This window comes from Glycine max, chromosome 20, assembly GCF_000004515.6.
Source record: "Glycine max cultivar Williams 82 chromosome 20, Glycine_max_v4.0, whole genome shotgun sequence".
Classification (NCBI taxonomy): domain Eukaryota; kingdom Viridiplantae; phylum Streptophyta; class Magnoliopsida; order Fabales; family Fabaceae; genus Glycine; species Glycine max.
The window spans coordinates 39,706,359-39,727,120 of NC_038256.2; the positions used below are offsets into that span (position 1 = coordinate 39,706,359).

A 20,762-nucleotide genomic window follows, 5' to 3' on the forward strand; every position below is an offset into this window, starting at 1 on the left:
CACTAAAAATTGTTTAATTCATCTCGAAGAATTTTAACTGCCACGAATTGTTTAATTCATTTATAATCAAATTACCCATAAATTTATTAGTCATATTAGATTATCATCTACTAAAATTACCAATAAAAACCAGTAAAATATATTTTATTTTTATATAACCAAATTAATAAAAAAATTATAAGAACAGAATCAATATTTTTCAAATTTTACGGAAACCTTAACCATATTTAATCCTGTAATAAAAGTTTTTTATTTTTGTTAAAAATATCATATTTAGGCCCAGAACATTTTCAGTAATTCCATGCGGTCAACTATTGCCGAATTATTACTTCCCAGAATTTTGACCGCCTACCTTAAAAATAATGATAAAAAAAATCGTAAATAAAGTTCATACATCATTACTCAGGCAATCCATTCTATATTCCGAGGGACTGCGACCAAATTGTCTCAACTATTATCATCAACTGAATTCAGAAATTTGGGGGCCAATTCCCGTGTTGAACTTACTACTCCACTATCTTAATTCTAACTTCTGCAAGGAGTAGACTGAGGCATTATCCCAACTAGTCCCCACGTAGAAAAGAAATACAAAATGGATTCAAAAACCCAACAAGGTCTGAAATAATATTACCGTTTATGTTACATAAGAGAACTTGAAATAAAAAAAAAAAAAAAAATTGGGCACCATGCTACCAGACATGATATAAAATCATCAAAACTTAGGCCGCTAAGGAACCGAGATCCAGAACTATATACATGAGCACGAGTACTTGTGTAAATTGACTTGGAGTGATCCGAAAGACCATCCCTGCTCACATATTAAACCTCGGCAAGAGCTCTCTTCGAGCTTCCACTGCTGCTACAAGATGGAACTAGAGTTGTCAGACATAATAATTATGATTAGCCTTTCATGCTTACTTGTAAATAGATTATTCAGGATTGAAAGAAAGAGACGCCGTGAATCAGTTGTATGAAATTACATCCGAAGCAGAGAATTATGAAATTGGAATTTATTTTCCTTTTCTGCACAAGAGGCAGCAGTTTCTGAGAGAGAACTTATACACCATGTTTCAACATGTGTCTAAAGTCCAAAAACTTAAAATTCATGAACAAGTCTCCTTCATTCGTCTGTCAATGGACTAAACCTTGAACAAAAAATATATCACAGCAACTAAGAACATTTGCACTTGCACTGATGACAGATCACAAGTTGTTAGATAAACACAAGCAAGGCAGATGTATTATCCATTTCCACCTAAATCTTTTCCCGGGTATTCAATAACTAACAGGTTATTACTTCTTAATAACATCCATAAAGATGCTTATTTTGCAAAAATGATGCAATGTACATCCCATTTGGAAGGCTCAAGCACAACCCAAAAATATGAACCACTAAACTTAACTAAATCAATTATCAATTTCAAGATGTTTCACGACCTAAAAAATAGATATATATATATCTTAATAAGGTTATGAAACTCCAGTGTATTTGAGAACATAATAGATATACACGATATACAAATAATATCCTAAACAACAACAAAAAAGGAAATTAAATCTAGTTTCTTGTTGAAAGACTTACTTCTATTGATAGCCCCATTGACTGCAAGCACCTAAGGAATACAAATTGTATGAAAAGATTAGGCTTAGCATAACTGGGAAAAAGCTAGGATAACGAATCAAAAGTATCAATACATATACAAAGGTTCCAGGAAAAAATAAAAACCAATGTGACAATTCTTTAAAATCAAAATAATAGAAAGAAAAAAAAACACCTTTGGATCAATTCCATGACCATTTTGAGGACAGTTATAGCTGAAGTGTCCATGTCCATAACAGAGTAAGCACTTAGCAAACCTTCCTCCCCCTGCATCACCAATGAAACAATTTTGAATCATAAGATAGCAGATGAAAGAAAGTAAAGTGAAGCCAGTTACGCTACAGATTTGTGAAGAGATAGAACGTATGGGCAAGTAGATTCCAAGTCCAAAGATATAATGAATATTCCCTAGTTGTGTTATGCCAAATTTCAAACATCTTCAATAAGGTATCTAAGAGAATGGCTAAAAATCTGAGCCAATGGAGCAAAATAAAAATAGTTGTCCCTAGGATAAGACCTCACCAATCACCTATAATGATATGTACCATGTTTATTTAGGCAAGCTGGTATGTTTACGACTAATAAGATTAGTAACCCCATGCATTGCTGTTATGTGAATTTCAATCAAAAACTGCAAAATTAACAATTCCATGCTTCATACAGTTTTGACACAATTCTCATTAAAAAAATTAAAAATACAACCATTTCATAAAAAGCTTTAAAATTTTAGCATACCTGCTTGAGACACATCGCATTTTCCAAGGGAATGTCCAATTTCCCCACAAAAGAAGCAAACTTCCTCATCCATGGAAAGACATTTCAGCCGCTGGCATTGTTGGAATCTATGACCAGGCTGTCGGCATGCCCGGCATCTCTGGACACACCAAGTTACAATTTATATACTACAATGAGCTAACTCTAATCATATTAATTCCAAACAGAGGAAAAACATTCTTTAGGAACTGCAGGCTAGAGAAACATAGAATACACTGCAGAAACTAAATTAGTAAATCCCATTACATACCAAGGAACTTTCACCATGATGTTTAAAGGGGGATTTAGTCACTCTGAGAGTGTCAGTAATCTGAACCAGGGTTTTACCAGCTGGCTCAACATTGCATCTGCCCTGGAAATACCAAATTACCATTTATACACTACTATGGGAAAATTCAATTTGTATCAATCTCAAAAAAACAGAAAAACACTGTTTCTTAGGAACCGCTAATGATTTTTAAAGATCACAGCAACATATAATACAACCACTAAAAATAATAAATCTATGAATCTTGCTACATACCATAGAATTTTCAGTTGTGGATCCTTCAGTTTTTTGAACTGGGGTTTCTGCAATTCGATCAGCATTGTGTTTCTCAGATTCTAACCCTTCATTTTTTGCACTGTTCCTTTTCTTCTTCCTCTTTTTCTTGGTCATCGGTTCAGGGTCTACTGGGGTTGCTGGGTCTACTGGAGGAGTTTGGCTTGCTGGAATTGTTGGGTCTATTGAGGGTTCTGCTATAGGATGTATAGATCTTTGAACTGGGGTTCCAGGTGGCTTGTCATCATGTTCATCAGGTTCTGCTCCTTTGCTTATAAGGGCACTTCTCTTTCTCATTTTCTTCCTCATCTTCTGACCTTGATCTATTGGGGGAGCTGGGACTGGGATTGTTGGGTCTATTGAGGTTGTTACTGTAGGATATGCAAATTTTTGAACTAGGGTTTCAGGTGGCTTGACACCGTGTTCATTGGTTTCTGTCCCTTCAATTATGATCACAATCCTCTTTTTCTTCTTCCTCTTTTTCTTGGTCATCTGCTGACCTTGGTCTATTGGGGTTTCTGTGTCAACAGGGGGAGATGGGCCCACTGGGTCGATTGAGGGTGCATCTGTATGGTATATAGATTTCTGAACAGGGGCCTCAGGCGGAGCAGCTTCAGGCAGCTTGTAGTGTTCATTGAGTTCTGCCGCTTCACTTTCAAGCTTACTCTTCCTTTTCTTCTTTTTCTTTGACATCTCCTGTTCAGGGCCTGTTGAGATTGCAAGGCAAGGGTCCATTGGAATTGCTGGGTCTATTGGGGATGCTTCTATAAGGCATGTAGATGTCTGAATTGAGATTTCTGGCAGCTCTGTAGAAGTTGTCTTCTTCCTTTGCTTCTTCTTTATCTTCTTCATCGTCAGTTCTAGGTCTATTGGGGTTGCTGGATCCACCAGGATTGTTTGGTCCATCAAGGATGCTGGTTGTAGGCTTATTGGGGTTGCTTGGTCTTGTTGGACCTGGTCTGGGGCCTGGTTGAGGGTTATGTCCATATGCAATGGGCTCCCTTGGTTCTCCACCTCTTCTGAGCATATTATTATTGTTTCTTTTTCTCTCTTGCTTTTTTGTTTTCTTCTTCTCTGATCAATTGGAGTTGCTGGATCACCCGGAGGCTCTGCACATGGCGCAGAGCAAGGTTGAGGTTGAGGGGGTTGAGCACGTGCATCAGGGTTTTGGACAGGTTCTACCTCTTTTTTCTTTTCTGAGTTTGTTGGAGCTGGCAGGTCTATTGGGGATGCTAATTTAGGTTTAGAACATGCCTGATCCTCAACCTTAGCTTCAGTTGGTTCTGCCCTTTTGTTCACTTGTGAATTATTAGGGATTGCTATGTCAGATGGGAGTGCCAATTTAGGTTTAGGGCACACTGCAGAGTTCTCAGCATTGGCTTCTGCCCCTTTTTTCATCTTCATTTTCAGTTCTGAGTCTGAGTAGCATTGTTGAGGGTGATGTGTATTATTGGACTCCTTTGATTTTGGTTCAGGTTCAGCCCCCTGGGACTTAAGCACATTCTTCTTTTTCCGGAGAGTGTCTTTCAGGGGCATTGAATCAGGTCCAGGGCATTCTTCATTTATTCCAAAGACCGCAGTTTCATTAGCTTCACCTTGTTGTGCTCCTTCTTCCTTCATAACATTGGGTTCCACACCTATCATGATTGAAGGGTCGCATGTCTGAAGTTGCTGTTGTGCACCTTGCACATCCTTCTTCTTGTTTTTCTTGGGGGTTGGGGCATGGATCTGTCTAGTTGTTTCAGCTGGCAGGTCTGAACCTTGTTGTGCCCCTTCTTCCTTCATAACATCAGGTTCCACACCAGTCAGGATTGAAGGATCACATGTCTGAACTTGCTCTGCACCTTCAACATTCTTCTTCTTCTTTTTCCGGGGGGTTGGATTAGGGTTCTGCCTAGATGTTTCAGCATTTTCTTCTTGTGGAAAAATTGGGATTGGTTTGTCCAGTAAGGGTTTAGGGCATAAACCCTCATTCCCATCAGCATCACCTTGTTTTGTTGCTTCTTCCTTCATAACATCAGGTTCGGCACTTGTCGGGATTGAAGGGTCGCATGTGTGAAGTTGCTGTTGTGCGACTTGCACATCCTTATTCTTGTTTTTCTTGGGGGTTGGAACAGGGTCATGTGTAGTTGTTTCAGCTGTTTCTGAAATTTGTTGTGCCCCTACTTCCTTCGTAACATCAGGTTCCACGTCTATTAGGATTGAAGGATCACACGTCAGATGTTGCTCTGCACCTTGCACATTCTTCTTCTTCTTCTTTTTCTGGGGGATTGGGTTAGGGTTCTGTGTAGATGTTTTAGCATTTCCCTCTTGTGGAACAATTGGGATTGGTGTGTCCAACAAGGGCTTAGGGCATAAACCCCCATTCCCATTAGCATCACCTTGTTGTGATCCTCCTTCTTTCGTAACATCAGGTACCGCACCAATCGCAATTGAAGGATCACAAGTCAGAAGTTGCTCTGCATCTTGCACATTCTTATTCTTCTTCTTCTTCTTTTTCTTGGGGGTTGGGTTAGAATTCTCTGTGGTGGTTTCAGCATTTTCCTTTTGTGCAACAATTGGGATAACCGAGTCTACTAAGGATTTAGGGCATACCTCAACCTGGGGCTGCTCGTTTGATTCCTCGATTTTCTTCTTTCTCTTTCTCTTTCTCTTCTTCTTCTCACTGTCGTGTACGAGGGAAACGAGTGTTTGAGGGTTGTCCTCCTCTCTGCGCTTCTTCGCATCGGAGAACTCGCTCTGCATATTGCAATGGCCACAGGCCAAAACTTAACAACCCATGCGGCAAAGCTCCTTAGCTAATGCAACGGACAGAAATTAGGGTTTAACACGAGGTTTGAGGGTGTTTTTTTTTTTTTTTTGTCCAAGGTATCCTCGGCTTCAGTCAAAGACTAATCTATCATAAGTCAGAAATTAAACTTATGATTATATGTTTCAGGATAATATTATTTGCTAATTATGTCATGATATATGTTAATCGTTGAGGGGTTTGAGTTGTTTGACATTTTTTTTTTTCACTACTCTCGTTCAAGATAAATGGATTTTTTTTTTCTAAAATGAATCTAGGCACTTTTTTTGCGCAATGAATTTAAGGACTTTGATTGTATATATTAATTTTATGATTACAGGACATTTGCTTGAAAAAATAAAGGATTACACGACTCTCTTTTTGTACATAGGATTTCAAGACATTGAATATATGAAAGTTTTTACTGCAATTATATTTTGAAGTACTTTTTTATAAATAAAAAACTTGATATTTGGAAGTTTGAAGTACTTAAAATCAATATTATTAGTTAAATTAAAACAATCTTTATGTTCCCAAAAAATTAAAACAATCTCTCATCAGCTAATATACATGTTCTGTACTCGGTAGTACATTTATTAGACTTTTTTAAAAAGTCAACTGATTTATTTTTTTTTTAAGCACCAACTGAAATTTTATTAAAAACAAAAAAGTGAGTAGATATTTTATTAGAATACAAACCTATGAAAACAAATGTAACTTGATTTGGAATTAATAAAAATTTAATTTTTGGGAAAAACAATTGAAAATTATTAATTTGAAAGATAATTGAATTTATTAGTTTTATACATCTGTTTTTTATAATATATCTGTTTAACATTGATTTATTTGTTATGCTTTTCTCGTATCAAGAAAAAAAAAACAATACTTTTTAATAATGAAATTACATCATGAATTAATCTAATTTATTATGGAAATGTTTAAAATAAAGTAAAATAAAAATAAATACTTTATTTCTCTAAAAAAATATTTCATTTAGTTCTTATATAGTCTGAAATAGAAAGAAAAAAACATGAAGTTATTTAAAATACAACTTGCTTACACAAATTTAACTCTGGTGACCGTTTTATGTTGGAATAGATTCTCGATAAATTTAGTACTCTAATTATCGTTTTAGGTTAATTTTTCACCGAAGCTCAATTATTCTTTTAACTAAAAACATAAAAACTCATCGAGTTTAGTTCATGAATTAATATAAATAATTTATGGGTCAATGGTAATTTCATTTTAATTTTGTCCAACAAATAACAGCACATTTATCATTTTTTTTTTTCATTTTTGGTCATTGCACTTGTCCTCTTCTAATTTAGTAAAACAAAATTAACAGTTTTATAGTGAAACAAAAATCATTATTTTGAATTAAAAAACAGTTTTGCTGTGAATGTGGTGCTTACATGCCTACACGGATGTACCCTTGCTTTTTTAGTCCTACTATTCTATTTTTTAATTTTACTCTGAAATTTTTACTAGTGGAGCAACCAATGCATTCCAAATAAGAAATCACAAAATTAAATAGTTCTATAAAAATCAGGTTATTAGTGAACAATAATGCACCGAAAGTCGATCAACAAAGTAAAGATAAATAATAAACTAGTACTTGTACCAAAAAATAGTTACATTTTCAGTTACCTTTTACAAATCACTGTAGAATTTATGATCAGCAATGAGAGGCGATAGTCCTAGTTTTCATGTCAATTCACCAAATTTTTAGGCAACCCAAGACTTTGCAGGAGCGATGACATTCATTCTGGAAGGGAATCAGGGGTCTACCATAGCCTTGTGGATAGAACAGGAAAGAAAATGGTGAGTGGAAACCAATATCCACACAATACATTATGAGGTAACTATCCTTAGTTAAAAGTTCACAACTTTAGGACCCTCCTTCTTCTTTGGTTTTACATGGTCTTCTGTTGACTTTGCTGGCTTTTTCTTGTCTCCACTATGTATGTCATCTGTCATGAAGTCATCCTCAATATCATCCCCGCTGACAAATTTGGTAACCTGACCCATAGGCCTCTCTTCAATTCTCATCCCTGAAAGAAAGAATATTTATCAACCATATTTGATTTAAGCACCCTTCTTCCACGTGACTAAGATTTCTTAGCAATCCAATCATCAGAAGAAATCAAAGCTGAATGCCATTAAATTGGAGACATACAGAAAGTGCTCAGGCTGACCACACAAATCACTCCAAAAATTTGAGTTCATTTTCAATTTCTTCGATGAACAAATTGTTTTTATAAATAAACTTCAACCCACTGCCAGACATCTAATAGTCGCACATATTACTACCCCTTTGTTACAACAATGTCTCTTCATGGGTGAAATCTCAAACAAGGATTGCAACTAAGACACTGACTACTTTTAATAAGAAAATTGCACAGTTAAGTAGATCAAATAAATGAAGATCAATATCCAATAAAATGAAGGAGGCCAGACTGTCCATGTTCTCATGGCAATCAAGTTTCAAGCCTATCACAACTGACAATCATTTCCCCTAATATTCTATATAAAAGAATAGATTTTAACATTTGTGATGACTGATGTGCAACCAAGCAAAGTCATACAGTTTACCACCAAAAAACTTTTGTAATCTAAAACTCAGATATGAAGAGAACAGTTATCCAGTTTGGTTAGCCACTTCATGATACCCCAGGCCTAAATGGTATCTATTTTAGAACCAAAATAATAGTGCACTTTCACTAACCGCAATTAGTTGACCTTACAGTCAGAAATTATTAATATTGTATATTGAATCAACTGCAGCTAAATAGAAGCCAAACAGGACTAGCAGTATCAACCATTTTTAGAGAAGTTAATAATTGAAACATGGATGCCCAACATATTAAAAAAAAATGTAGCACTTGATATCAAAACTAGTAATATAGAAGTAGAAAATCCATTCAGCTTCTTCCGAAAAAACTTACATCCATCAGCAGGCCTGTTAGCAGCAACAGATCCACTCTTCCCTTTGTCAGGGCAATCCTTTGCCAAATGTGTCACACCACCACAAATTTTACAGCAACCACCCTAGTATAAATAAATAGTTGTATCAGATTAGACACACCCAACAGGGAAAAAGTTTTGTTGATTCAACTAATATAATTATATATTTTACAAGGTACAGCACTAAAGGAAATAAAAATACCTTTGGATAAATGCCGTGAGTATTTTGAGGACAGTTTTTACTCAAGTGTCCACGTTGATTACAGACAAAGCACTCAGCAAACTTTGTCCCTCCTGCATCAGCAATGAAACACTTTATATCATTAGAAAATATACTAAAGAACCCATAAGCACTCTATCAAAATCAAAATTGAGAAGATGAGATTTTATTCAAGGAAGACCATAAAATTCCCAACCATTAGGAGGTGTATTTACAACTGTATATATAGTAGAGAAGCCAGTAATTACACAGTAGTAAAAAAAAAGTAACCAGTTAACATAAAAACTAATAAATGACACAAAGAAAATGCAGAATAAGAGACAATAATGATATGTGCCTGTGTGTTCTTCCTCTGTCTAAAGAGAAAACAACCAAGAATTATTACTAGACTTTTAGAACCTTGACTAAGGAGCACTGAAGAACTCTAATTTATTTATACTTTACTAAACCTAAATCCCATGATTTGCCAGAAAACTGCATGCATTTCATTCACAAAAGAGGAGCTAATCTAAGCAGCTGCAAAGATATACAGTTACATACTAAGCAACAAGACTACAGATTCTTTGCAGAATGTATGGCGATAAAAGGAGCACTGAAGCAATCTAATTTTTTATACTTCACTAAAGCTAAATCCCATGTTTTACCAGAAAACTGGAAGCATTTCATCCACAAAAAGGAGCTAATCTAACCAGTTACACACTAAGCAACAAGATCCCCTTTTCTTTGCAGAATGTATAGCCATAAAAGCCAGTTTTAATATAATGATTGAATTTTACTACGGGACCAAAACAAAAAATTCATTTCTCCTAATAATTATACAGAAAAAGTTCATGGCTTGCTTAGTTTGAGAAAACACTCTATGTTGTTATTTCCTGCTTCAACAAATAATTACAAAAAAAAAAAATAACACCTTATTTTCATTTTATTTCTTTTTATAAAATAGTGAAACAACAAAATCATGTTTTTACTATTTCCTATCCAAATATGTGATAACAGGAAACAAATAGTAAACAAAGTAACATTTTGTAATTATTTGTGAAAATAAGAAATTAAAACAGAAGACATTTTTTTTTAAACCAAGCAGGTATAAGTGAATTCCTATTACTTGAAATGAAGGTGAGGAGGAGTCAAAACCTCACTTTCTCTCACAGCTTTATTAGATTCAAAATGTTACATATATATAGGATACAAAAAAAAGAGAGAGGAGAGATGACAGTGACATCTCACTGCTGCCTTCTGAATAAGGCTTACAGATTAAGCTACCAAACAAAGCTAAAATACAAAAGAAATATTCAACATTCAACACTCCCCCTCAAGCTGGAGCATATAAATCATATGCACCAAGCTTGGAACATATAGTCTGAATTCTGGGTCCTCTTAGGGACTTAGTCAAAATATCCGCTGGCTGGTCATTAGAACCAATGAACTCAGTGACAATCTCCTTGGACAGAAGCTTCTCTCGAATGAAATGACAATCAATCTCTATATGCTTAGTCCTTTCATGAAAGACTGGGTTTGAGGCAATATGAAGAGCAGCCTGATTATCACAATACAACTTCATTTGCAACTCTTCACAAAACCTCAATTCTTGCAGAAATTGTTTAATCCACATGAGTTCACAAGTAACCATAGCCATCGATCGATATTCAGCTTCTGCACTAGACCGAGCTACAACCGTCTGTTTCTTGCTTTTCCAAGAAACAAGATTTCCTCCAATGAAGACACAATAGCCTGATGTAGACCTCCTATCCATGGGACAGCCAGCCCAATCAGCATCACAATATCCTGATAATTGCGTATTACCTTTGTCTTCATACAACAACCCTTGTCCAGGAGCTCTCTTAATATACCTCAAAATACGCATGACAGCATTCCAATGGTCCAAATGAGGATTTTGCATAAATTGGCTAACCACTCCCACAGCAAAGGAGATATCAGGTCTAGTGATGGTAAGGTAAATGAGTTTTCCCACAAGCCTCCTATATCTCTCGGGGTCAGGATAAACTTCACTTTGATCTACCATGAGCTTCAAATTAGGATCCATAGGACTTTCAACAGGTCTACAATTTTGCATACCTGTTTCTTCTAAAATATCAAGGGCATACTTCCTCTGAGAGATCACAACACCATCTCCTGATTGAGCCACTTCAATACCAAGGAAATACTTCAAAGATCCCAAATCTTTGGTCTGAAAATGACTGAATAGATGCTCTTTTAGCTGGCTGATCTTAGTAGCATCATTCCCTGTAATCACTATATCATCAACATAGACCATTAGATAAACACATTTTCCAGGAGATGTATGACAATAAAATACAGAGTGATCAACTTCACTTCGTTTCAGTCCAAACATGTGAACAACATGACTAAATTTACCAAACCAAGCACGAGGAGATTGCTTCAACCCATAGAGAGATCGATGAAGCTTACACACAAGGCCATACTCCCCCTGAGCAACAAACCCAGGTGGTTGCTCCATATAAATATCCTCCTCAAGATCACCGTGGAGAAAGGCATTCTTAATATCAAGCTGATGGAGGGGCCAGTGACGAATAGCAGCCATAGCAAGAAACAGACGAACAGTGGTGAGTTTGGCGACTGGAGAGAAAGTATCACAGTAATCAATGCCATATACCTGTGTGTAGCCTTTAGCTACCAAACGAGCCTTAAGCCGATCAACCTCACCAGTGGGCCCAACTTTAACAGTGTAGACCCACCTACAACCCACAGGGGTCTTACCAGGGGGAAGAGGAACAAGCTCCCAAGTACCATTATTTTCAAGGGCCTGCATTTCATCAATCATAGCCTGTCTCCAGCCAGGATGATCAAGTGCCTCACGGACAGTGGAAGGAATGGCAAGGGAAGACAATGAACAAACAAAGGAACTGTATGAAGGAGACAAACGGTGATAGCTTAAGAAATTATAAATAGGATGAGGATTACGAGTAGAACGAGTACCTTTTCTGATGGCAATGGGCCAATGTGAATCAGAATGAGGAGAAGAAGTGGAAGGAGATGGCGGATCCATGAGTGGAGGACTGGTTGAAGAAGGACGAGAATCACTAGGAGAGGCTTCAGGTACTGGAGATCCAATCTGCCTTGTCCTGTGTTGATCTGTAGTCAGAGGTGGTAAGATGACTTCAGGTGAATTTGGTGAGGAAGATGGAACAATACTGACATTTTGGCCTGAGTTATCTAGGGGATAAGGAGAAGGAATAGGAAGAACTTCTTGAAGAGATGAAGAATGGTCCACGGAGGGTGAAAAGAAAGGTGTGTCTTCAAAGAAGGTTACATCTGCAGACATGTAGTATCGTCTCATGGTTGGAGAGTAGCATTTGTAACCCTTTTGAAGACGAGAATAACCCAGGAAGACACATTTGACTGACCTAGCAGAGAGTTTATCTAAACCAGGAGACAAATCATGAACAAAACAGGTACAACCAAACACTTTAGGAGAGACATGAAATAAAGGATCATGAGGAAAGACAAGTGAGTGAGGAATTTGGTTTTCAAGAGAAGAAGAAGGCATCCGATTTATTAGGAAACAAGCAGTAAGCACCGCATCTCCCCAATGATGTATCGGAACATTCGAATTTAGCATTAGGGAGCGTGCAGTTTCAAGAAGATGACGATTCTTCCTTTCTGCAATACCATTTTGTTGTGGTGTGTGAGGACATGTGGATTGATGTAGAATACCTTTGGAAGACAGAAAAGAAGAAAGATCATGAGAGAAATACTCTTTAGCATTATCACTTCTGAAAATTTTAATTGTTTTTCCAAATTGATTCTCAATTTCATTGTAGAATGACACAAATATAGGCAAAAGTTCAGATCTGTCTTTCATTAAATAAACCCAAGTACATCTGGAGAATTCATCAATGAAGGTTACAAAATATCGAAAACCAAAAGATGTAACACGACTTGGTCCCCAAATATCAGAATGAATGGTAGAGAAAGCCGAGTTACATCTTTGTACAGTTTGAGGAAATGACGACCTGACATGTTTTCCTAGTTGACAAGACTCACAATCTAAGACTCGAAGATTCTTAAGACTAGGGACCATCATCTTCAATTTTGATAAACTTGGGTGTCCTAGACGATCATGCAAAAGTTTGGGTTTTGAGATTGCAAAACAAGACCCAGGTGGACTGGATTCCAAATAGTAAAGTCCTCGTGATTCATGTCCTTCTCCAATCAGTCGCCCCGTCCCATGTTCCTGAATAACAAAAGAATTAGCAGTAAAGGTTACTGAACAATTTAACGAACGAGTTAATTGACTTAGTGAGATTAAATTATAGGGACACTGCGGAAGGAATAAAACAGAGTTTAATTTCAAGGAAGGAGACAATGAAACTTGACCACTTCCTTGAGACGCAACCTTGGAGCCATTAGCTACAGTGACGAGGTGAGGAATTTTTGGTAACGAAAAGGATGAAAAGGAAGACTTATTACCAGAAATATGGTCAGAGGCACCTGAGTCGAGTATCCAAGGACTAGGACCTTCAATTGATTGAGAGATACAAGCTGTTGAAAAACATGGTACAGATGAGGATTGAGCTTGGTTGCTGGGTCTCTCAGATTTGAGCTTCAAATACTCCTGATACTCCTCATCTGAGAACTTAGACTCTGCTTTCTCTGATCTAGAAACCTGTGCAACCTTGTCAGGAAACCCATGCAACGAATAACAATTCTCTTGGGTGTGACCCATCCTCTTGCAGTAGGTGCAATGAGGACGTCCACCCCTTCCATTGCGGCCTCCTCTGCTGTTGCGACCGCCTCCTCTACCACGTGATGCAACCATTGCTGACGTCTCCACACTATCAGTAGGATTTTCATCCTTCGATAAGTGAGGCACACGGAGAAGCCTAGTGATGAGAGAATCCATGGATGGAATCTGATCCCCAGCGAGTACTTGATCACGAACATGATCAAAGTCTGAGTGTAAGCTTCTCAGGATAAGAACCATGTAAAACTTGTCCAGTTTCCTGTTCACTTCTTCTAATGAATCAGCCACAAGAAACTTTCTCAGCTCTTCCACGGCAGCCCGAGCCTTACCCACATGAGCAATCATGTCATGGCTGGTTTGCTTAAGGGCTGTAACCTTCATGGTTGCATCAAATAAGCTCTGAATATCATTGGCAAAAATTTCTTGAGCCTTCTTCCAAAAGGAACGACACGTTTTAAATGATCTAAGGATATCCAAAATATCCGGCTCAACTGATTGCCCTAACACAGCACACAGTTGATAATCAAGCTTCTCCCATTCGGCTCTTTTGTCACTTGAAACAGAATCGGAAGCTTTCTCCAAGTGGTCATGGTGTCCTTGACCAAGAAACCAAAGTTCTACGGAAGCAGACCATGAGGGGTAATTTTTCCAATTGAGTTTAGCAGCTGTGATGGTTGGAGTCCCGGAGAAGGAGAAAACAGGTCCAGGGGAAGCCATTTTGACCCACAAGGTGAAACCCTAAGGGAGCAAAAAGGTGGAGAGAATAGGGCTGTAGCGTTCCAGGTGACGAAACTGGAAACTGAGGGCTGGAACGGACTCAGGAGAAGCCGACCAAGAGAACGGCGGAGGCGCGGCGCGATTCCGGCGCCGGGACGGCGGCGCGTGGACTGCACGCGCCGGAGGACGCGCGGGACGGTGGCGGCGCGTGGCGGCGCGTGGCTGCTCCGTTGCTGACGCGAGTTGGCCGGCTGGCTCGCGCTTCCCAAGGCGAGCCTAACCCTGGCTTCGCCGGAGAAATGGCCGCCGGAAAGTGACGGCGGCAGACGGCGGCGGTTGCGGCGGACGGCGGCGGCGGCGACGGCGGATGACACCTGCTCTGATGCCAACTTGAAATGAAGGTGAGGAGGAGTCAAAACCTCACTTTCTCTCACAGCTTTATTAGATTCAAAATGTTACATATATATAGGATACAAAAAAAAGAGAGAGGAGAGATGACACTGACATCTCACTGCTGCCTTCTGAATAAGGCTTACAGATTAAGCTACCAAACAAAGCTAAAATACAAAAGAAATATTCAACATTCAACACTATTATCAGGTGAGAGCAAACATTAGCAGAAATCTTTATCTTCTATTTTACATTATACACATCTATTTTTGAAAATTACATTGAACATTTGACAGATATTTCTTCAGTAGTTCAACTTAATATAAGAACATAAATGCTTAAGCCTTAAACACATTCTCACCTAAATTTTTAAGAATAAACATGTGACTCTCAATACGGAACTTTAAAATCCAAGTAAGTCATTATCCTGAAGCTCAGGGCAAGGTACATATATGATAATATCCAAATCACACTTGCCTGGAAGAATGGCTAAAAGTTACTATACAGTGAGCTTTTATTGCAAATACTTTATGTTTTAAAACCCATCAAGCTTTCTGAGAAAGATAAAATGTTTCATTGCATAATCATGTTATCAGTGTGCATGTACAAACAGTAAAAATTTGCCGGTACAGATATCATATAATCTGTGAAACAGGTCTACAGATTAAATCACATCACCATTTTATTTGTAAGGTATATTTAACGAACAATTTATCTCTTCTTGACAAGTCTTACACAAGTAGAGTCAAAGACAAAGATAATGAAATTTTATAACTTGTCGTATATACCATTATCTATCCATCTAGTTCCCATTTGGAAGACCTTATTTACAGCCTATTTGAACTTATGACACAAGCACTTGTGCAAGTGTTTGAAAGAGCTTATGCAAACAGCTTTTGATATGTCCATAAGTTGTTTTCAGCTTATTCCAATAAGTTTTCTTAAGATAGCTTACGAAAACAACTTACCACTTATATAGAAAGTGTCTGTCCCTATTTCCCCTTCTACTAAAAAAATAACTTATGTGCAAGTACTTCCGTTATAAGTACTTATTCAATAAGACCTTGAGTGCATGTTTGGTTTGCAGTATGAAATGTCGTGGCTTGTGTTCCAATGTGAATCCAACGGATAAAAGCAAAATGAACGTAAAAAAACAAGGGTCCTGATCCGTTGGCAAAATTATTTTTGCCTCAAACGTAATTTTGCAACTGCAAACCAAACATGCTCGTTGTTTATTCAAACAGCACCCTAGTGTAAAGTAACAAGCCCTAGAAGAGGACAACCAGAAATCTGTACAAAACTGGTTCGCATAGATTTCAAATTTCAATTGAAATCTCTAAAACTAACAATGTTAAAGCTATATCATACCTTACTTATCAGGTTTTCACAATTTCAGATATAAAAAGTACATATTGATTAACAAACCTTCTTGTAGAGGGTGAGGACATTGTGTGAGAGAGTGACCATTTTCCCCACAGTTATAGCAATACATGGCATCCTTGGCGCCATCTAGCACCTCAGGGCAGTTCTTAGCTCTATGACCGCGCCGTCGACACCGCAAACATATCTACAAAAACCCACAAAATATCATTGCCAATCATGTTAATTGATGTTCACGAAAATGAAGGCATGATGATAAGATGAACATACGGAGTGGGGAATGAATAGAAGACCTTGTTTTTTTCCCATTCTGCTTTTTCGGGGCAGAGCTTGGCGATGTGGTCCATGGCCTTGCAGATGAAGCAGCTCTCGCCGGGCTTCATGCCGGGGACTCTGAGAGGGTGTCTTTTTCTGGAGCCGGGCTTGGGCTCGGGCCTTTTGCGCTTGAAAGCGCTGTTTTTCTTCTTCTTTTTCTTCTTCTCGGGGTCTTTGGGGGGTGTGGGCTCGGGCTTCGGAAAGAGCTCAGGGTGTTCCGCTTTGTATCGCTTTCGAGCAAGTCGCTGCCTTTGGCTAACCATCTCTAACCTCAGACCAAGCTGCTGCTGCTGCTGCTGTCACTCTGCAATGCTTGCGGCGACGCAAATCCAAAGGGTTTTCTTTTTCCTATTTTTTCATTTATTTATTTATTTGCTTATTGCTTACCTAGTCTAGCAGATAAATTTAATTTAATTGGAATATAGCAGTAGTATACTCTCGTTATGAAGATTTTTAACACTATATAATCATCCAATTACATAAATTTATTATTATTATTTCACTAATTAATTATGTTGTTTGTAATTAATTTCCAAGCCGAGACTTTGCTTGATTTTATTTCTTTATGGTTCAAAACCAGGGTCCAATTCTTATGTTAATCAAACAATTTTTTTTTTTTAAAGTCCAATCTTTGGTTTTTTTTAGCTTTTATGCGTAGGCTTATACTATTTACACTTCCCAATTTAAGAAATACACATCATTTTATTTTTTTCATATTTTTGTATATATTTACCTAATTACCCTTCTCTTTTATTTTATTTTTTGTTCAAATAATCCTTGTTTCATCGAATCCCTTTATTATTTTGTAGATTTTATTACCCTTTATTCATTTGCATCATCTCTTCTAAAATGTGGTTCCTTTTTGTTTGAATTCCTTATTTGTGGAACTCCTTTGTTCTTCCACAAACATTATTAATTCTTCAACACCCTCTCTTTTGTAAATGTAGTTTGTTGAATCTCTTTTATTCTTCGAAAATATTGTGTGTCTTTTAATTTATGATACTTTTTTAACGTTATGAATCATGAATCATGAATCATGCATGAATGCTAGATTAGACATTGATGCATATGAAGAAGAAGGGGAAAAATAAAGTTCAAATGAAATTAAAAGAAGTACCAAAAAGTAAGTGCTGAAATTTACTTTCTAAAAGTGATGCACGAAATGAACAAAAGCAACACAATAACGCACCTTCAGATAAAGATTTGTTATAGTTGTACATCTTAGGCACTAAGGAAAATAAGGTCAATGCAATCGAGATAAGACATGAATAAGGAATGTATCCTAGTAGAGGCTTCCTACAGGATAAATATATGAACGAATCAAATACACACACAAATAAGAATAAATAATAGGTTGTCTTGGTATGCAATTATATGATTGAAAATGACTTTAAAGATCAACTTTTAATTTGGGATCAAATTTGATAGTCCAGGCTTTATATTTTATCAAGCAAGCTTGAGTTAGCTCAACTAGATCGATTAATTTTTTTCTCATCTAGTTTAATCCTTTGATGGATTAACACAAATTATAAAGTATTTGATTGAATATAGTTACCACAAAAGTAAGGATAAATTCAGTTAAACGTGTGTCTTTATCTTGAAAGACAATAAACGTTGTTAATTTACTTTTCGAGAAAACCATTTAAAACAACAGGCAAGGTAATTAAGCAAATAAGAACTCATTGTGCATGTGATTTAATTTGAACATAATATTGGTCCTTCTACTTTGTAAGTATGCATATTTTGAAAATTCATCTTGAATCAAACATGAAAACTAAGAAGTATTTCAATTTTGAGTTACGAGTTCGATCATATAAAATCTGGTATCCAGTGGTCTATTTACTTTAGCTTTTATTTTAAGTTTTTTACTTTTTAATTACAAATGTTAAATTGCTTCTAATATGTTTCCTATTTTCAGATATTTGGAAAGGAAACATTGAAAACAACTATTTTTTTAGTTTATCCTTTTTATTGTATAAATCTTTGAACACATAAAACAAAATAAAAGTAAGATGACAATTTTATAATTAAACATGAAAACTACAAATTCATCTTAAATCAAACATGGAAACTAAAAGGTATTTCAATTTTGAGTTACGGGTTCATATGAAATCTGGTATCTAATGGGTCTATTTACTTTAGCTTTTATTTTATGTTTTCACTTTTTAATTTCAAATGTCTCGTTGCTTTTAATGTGTTTCCTATTTTCAGATATTTGTAAAGGAAACATTGAAAACAACAACAACTTTTTTAGTTTTTCCTTTTTATTGAGCAAATATTTGAAAACAGTAAACAAAATATAAATAAGATGACAATTTTATAATTAAAACGTGAAAATAGAAGTATACATGTCATAATATTTGTCTCTTTCATTGATTCATTATTAAATGAAGATGGGAGGGAGGAAAGGTTACTTTTGGTAGTTTGCAAACGATGAATGCTCTAATACTTGGATATAGTCGGTTTAATTTTAATTTACAATCCTTATGCAAGTTTGTGTCTTAACTGAATTGGATACCCTTTGACCCGCTGAATGGATTTAGGAATTAAGACACACCGCCCATATTTCATACTTGGAAAACTCATGTCCAAACGTTGCTTGTTATTACAGCATATATAGTGGCTTGGTTTTTTGTTCAGCACAAATATAGAAAGATGTCTATAATAAGTTATTATTATGTCACTTACCTGTTGACGAGAAAGTGCAACCAGATTCCCAAATTAATGTCTCACTCATCAGTTATTGCCTTTGCTTTCACATACATCTGGCAAAGATAGATAATTATAGAACTATTCATAACGAGGAAGACTTAAGCAATTTAGTAACACAAAGTCACAAACCACCCCAACTTCCTCTTATAATGATTATTTTATAGTTGGGCATTGGATCCATTAAAATAAAAGAATGAAAAAGGTCGTAACTTTGCCATGAAGGGTTTTGTGATCCCTACCTCTACTCTCAATGTTACTGTTGAAAGACTCCTTTACTTCTATTCTTATATACCCAAGAGAAAAGGACCCTACATGTTTTGTGGTTTTTTTCTCAATGGGTCCACTATCAATCTTTGGCTAGAGTGAAAGAAACGTTTGCACACCCTAGTGGAACTTTGAGTACACTTTTGATGATAGGGATGGAATCAAAGGAAGCACGGACTATATTTAAAAGTATGTATATCCAAATATGGTCCATTATGGGCATCAGTTTAGAACTTGCGTGTGTGATATGTGCAATGCTAATCCAAAATTCCAAGTACAGTGATATATGAAGCAGACATGAAAGTACATTTTGGTTGAAATGGTGCATCAATATTAATTCACAATCCCGACACATGGGTAGTCGTTTTGATAACCAAATCTTGCTTGGTTCATTTTGGATAATAATAATAATAATACCTTTCAACATTTTGGCAAATCTCCTTGATATCTTTCATTTTTTTATCCATACAGCAACTCTCGTTAATTATTTGAAATATTATTTCATTGTTATTTCCTTATCTTATATATATTACTGTTTGAACTTAGAAGTTACCTATACATATAATTAGGTGCAACTTGTTTTGAAAGATATAATTATTGTTGAAAGTTTAAATAAAATATTATACTGATTTATAATAATGATAGATATTAACACTTCTTATTACACACAAAAAATACATTACATTATGCGACTCATATAAGTAAGGAAGGTTGTTGTAAATGTTTAAAATAAAATAAAGGATCATGTACAATTCCAAGAAATCTTAAAATATTTATTTCAATGATTTTTAACTTTGAGCTGTAAAATATAACCAATTAAGCAACCAACAATATGTCAAATCTCCCCTCTACATTAACTCGAAATAGGTAGTGTTTATGTTACGGGGCTTGCATGGACCAAACTAAGGAAATGATTACCCTTGCCTTCGCTACAACATAATTATTTTGTAATTTTTGCATTAGAACGTGCAATTTTCTGTTCAATTCAATCCAAATATACCCTGAGCAACTAGAGTAATTTGAATATTAATTCCACAAGAAGTTTGAATGATATTCGAGAAGGCTACATGAAACTGCTAAGAAAACTATCATTGATTGACACAATTCTGGACACAACATACACTATAGTACTAAAAGAAAACTTGGTATCCAAGTAGAAATTATTTTTTGATTGTACAGAAAACCCACAACATTTTGAAAGCGAAAAAAGATTGTTCCCTTCATCACCAAGTAATCAATTCCAAGTAAACGATAAAGAAAATTATTAATTTCTTATTAGGGATGAACCAGTCAACCCTTGAAGGTGAAGAAGTAGTGACAGACTGACAGAGCAAATAGATCTTCTCCCATTCACAAGTAAGCATAAACAAA

General features: G+C 36.3%; 3 protein-coding genes across 5 annotated transcripts; all 3 read right to left on the reverse strand.

The window, feature by feature from the left end:
* Positions 1-398: 398 nt before the first annotated feature.
* Positions 399-5,913, reverse strand: LOC102669818 (mediator of DNA damage checkpoint protein 1). 3 transcript variants are annotated; one of them, XM_006606054.4, is made up of 6 exons: positions 2,898-5,913; positions 2,625-2,726; positions 2,336-2,474; positions 1,776-1,867; positions 1,583-1,613; positions 399-856 (listed from the first exon to the last, which is right to left on the reverse strand). In XM_006606054.4, the coding sequence occupies exons 1-6, from the start codon at positions 5,658-5,660 to the stop codon at positions 813-815; spliced, it is 3,171 nt and encodes a 1,056-aa protein (XP_006606117.1). In that variant the 5' UTR covers positions 5,661-5,913; the 3' UTR covers positions 399-812. The 3 variants fall into 3 exon arrangements, with proteins under 3 accessions (XP_006606117.1, XP_006606116.1, XP_014628055.1); XM_006606053.4 differs by having other exon boundaries at positions 399-859; XM_014772569.3 differs by lacking the exon at positions 2,625-2,726 and having other exon boundaries at positions 399-859.
* Positions 5,914-7,283: 1,370 nt separating this feature from the next.
* On the reverse strand, positions 7,284-16,802 carry LOC121174300 (uncharacterized). Its single transcript, XM_041013336.1, has 5 exons — positions 16,394-16,802; positions 16,146-16,287; positions 8,870-8,961; positions 8,649-8,751; positions 7,284-7,754 (listed from the first exon to the last, which is right to left on the reverse strand). The coding sequence occupies exons 1-5, from the start codon at positions 16,676-16,678 to the stop codon at positions 7,576-7,578; spliced, it is 801 nt and encodes a 266-aa protein (XP_040869270.1). The 5' UTR covers positions 16,679-16,802; the 3' UTR covers positions 7,284-7,575.
* Positions 12,706-16,132, reverse strand: LOC121174299 (uncharacterized). Its single transcript, XM_041013335.1, has 2 exons — positions 13,340-16,132; positions 12,706-13,103 (listed from the first exon to the last, which is right to left on the reverse strand). Exons 1-2 carry the CDS (start codon positions 14,328-14,330, stop codon positions 13,066-13,068), a joined length of 1,029 nt encoding a protein of 342 aa, XP_040869269.1. The 5' UTR covers positions 14,331-16,132; the 3' UTR covers positions 12,706-13,065.
* Positions 16,803-20,762: the final 3,960 nt, after the last annotated feature.

Coding starts and splice junctions, on each gene's coding strand:
- LOC121174300 (XM_041013336.1), bottom strand. CDS start 16,678: ATGGTTAGCCAAAGGCAGCGACTTGCTCGAAAGCGATACAAAGCGGAA. Junction 16,288..16,393: donor CAGAATGGGAAAAAAACAAG/GTCTTCTATTCA, acceptor GGGTTTTTGTAG/ATATGTTTGCGGTGTCGACG. Junction 8,752..8,869: donor CTCACGGCATTTATCCAAAG/GTATTTTTATTT, acceptor TATTTATACTAG/GGTGGTTGCTGTAAAATTTG.
- LOC121174299 (XM_041013335.1), bottom strand. CDS start 14,330: ATGGCTTCCCCTGGACCTGTTTTCTCCTTCTCCGGGACTCCAACCATC. Junction 13,104..13,339: donor TGCCTCTGACCATATTTCTG/GTAATAAGTCTT, acceptor TTTGTTATTCAG/GAACATGGGACGGGGCGACT.
- LOC102669818 (XM_006606053.4), bottom strand. CDS start 5,660: ATGCAGAGCGAGTTCTCCGATGCGAAGAAGCGCAGAGAGGAGGACAAC. Junction 1,868..2,335: donor ATGCGATGTGTCTCAAGCAG/GTATGCTAAAAT, acceptor TTGGTGATGCAG/GGGGAGGAAGGTTTGCTAAG. Junction 1,614..1,775: donor GTCATGGAATTGATCCAAAG/GTGTTTTTTTTT, acceptor TGTATTCCTTAG/GTGCTTGCAGTCAATGGGGC.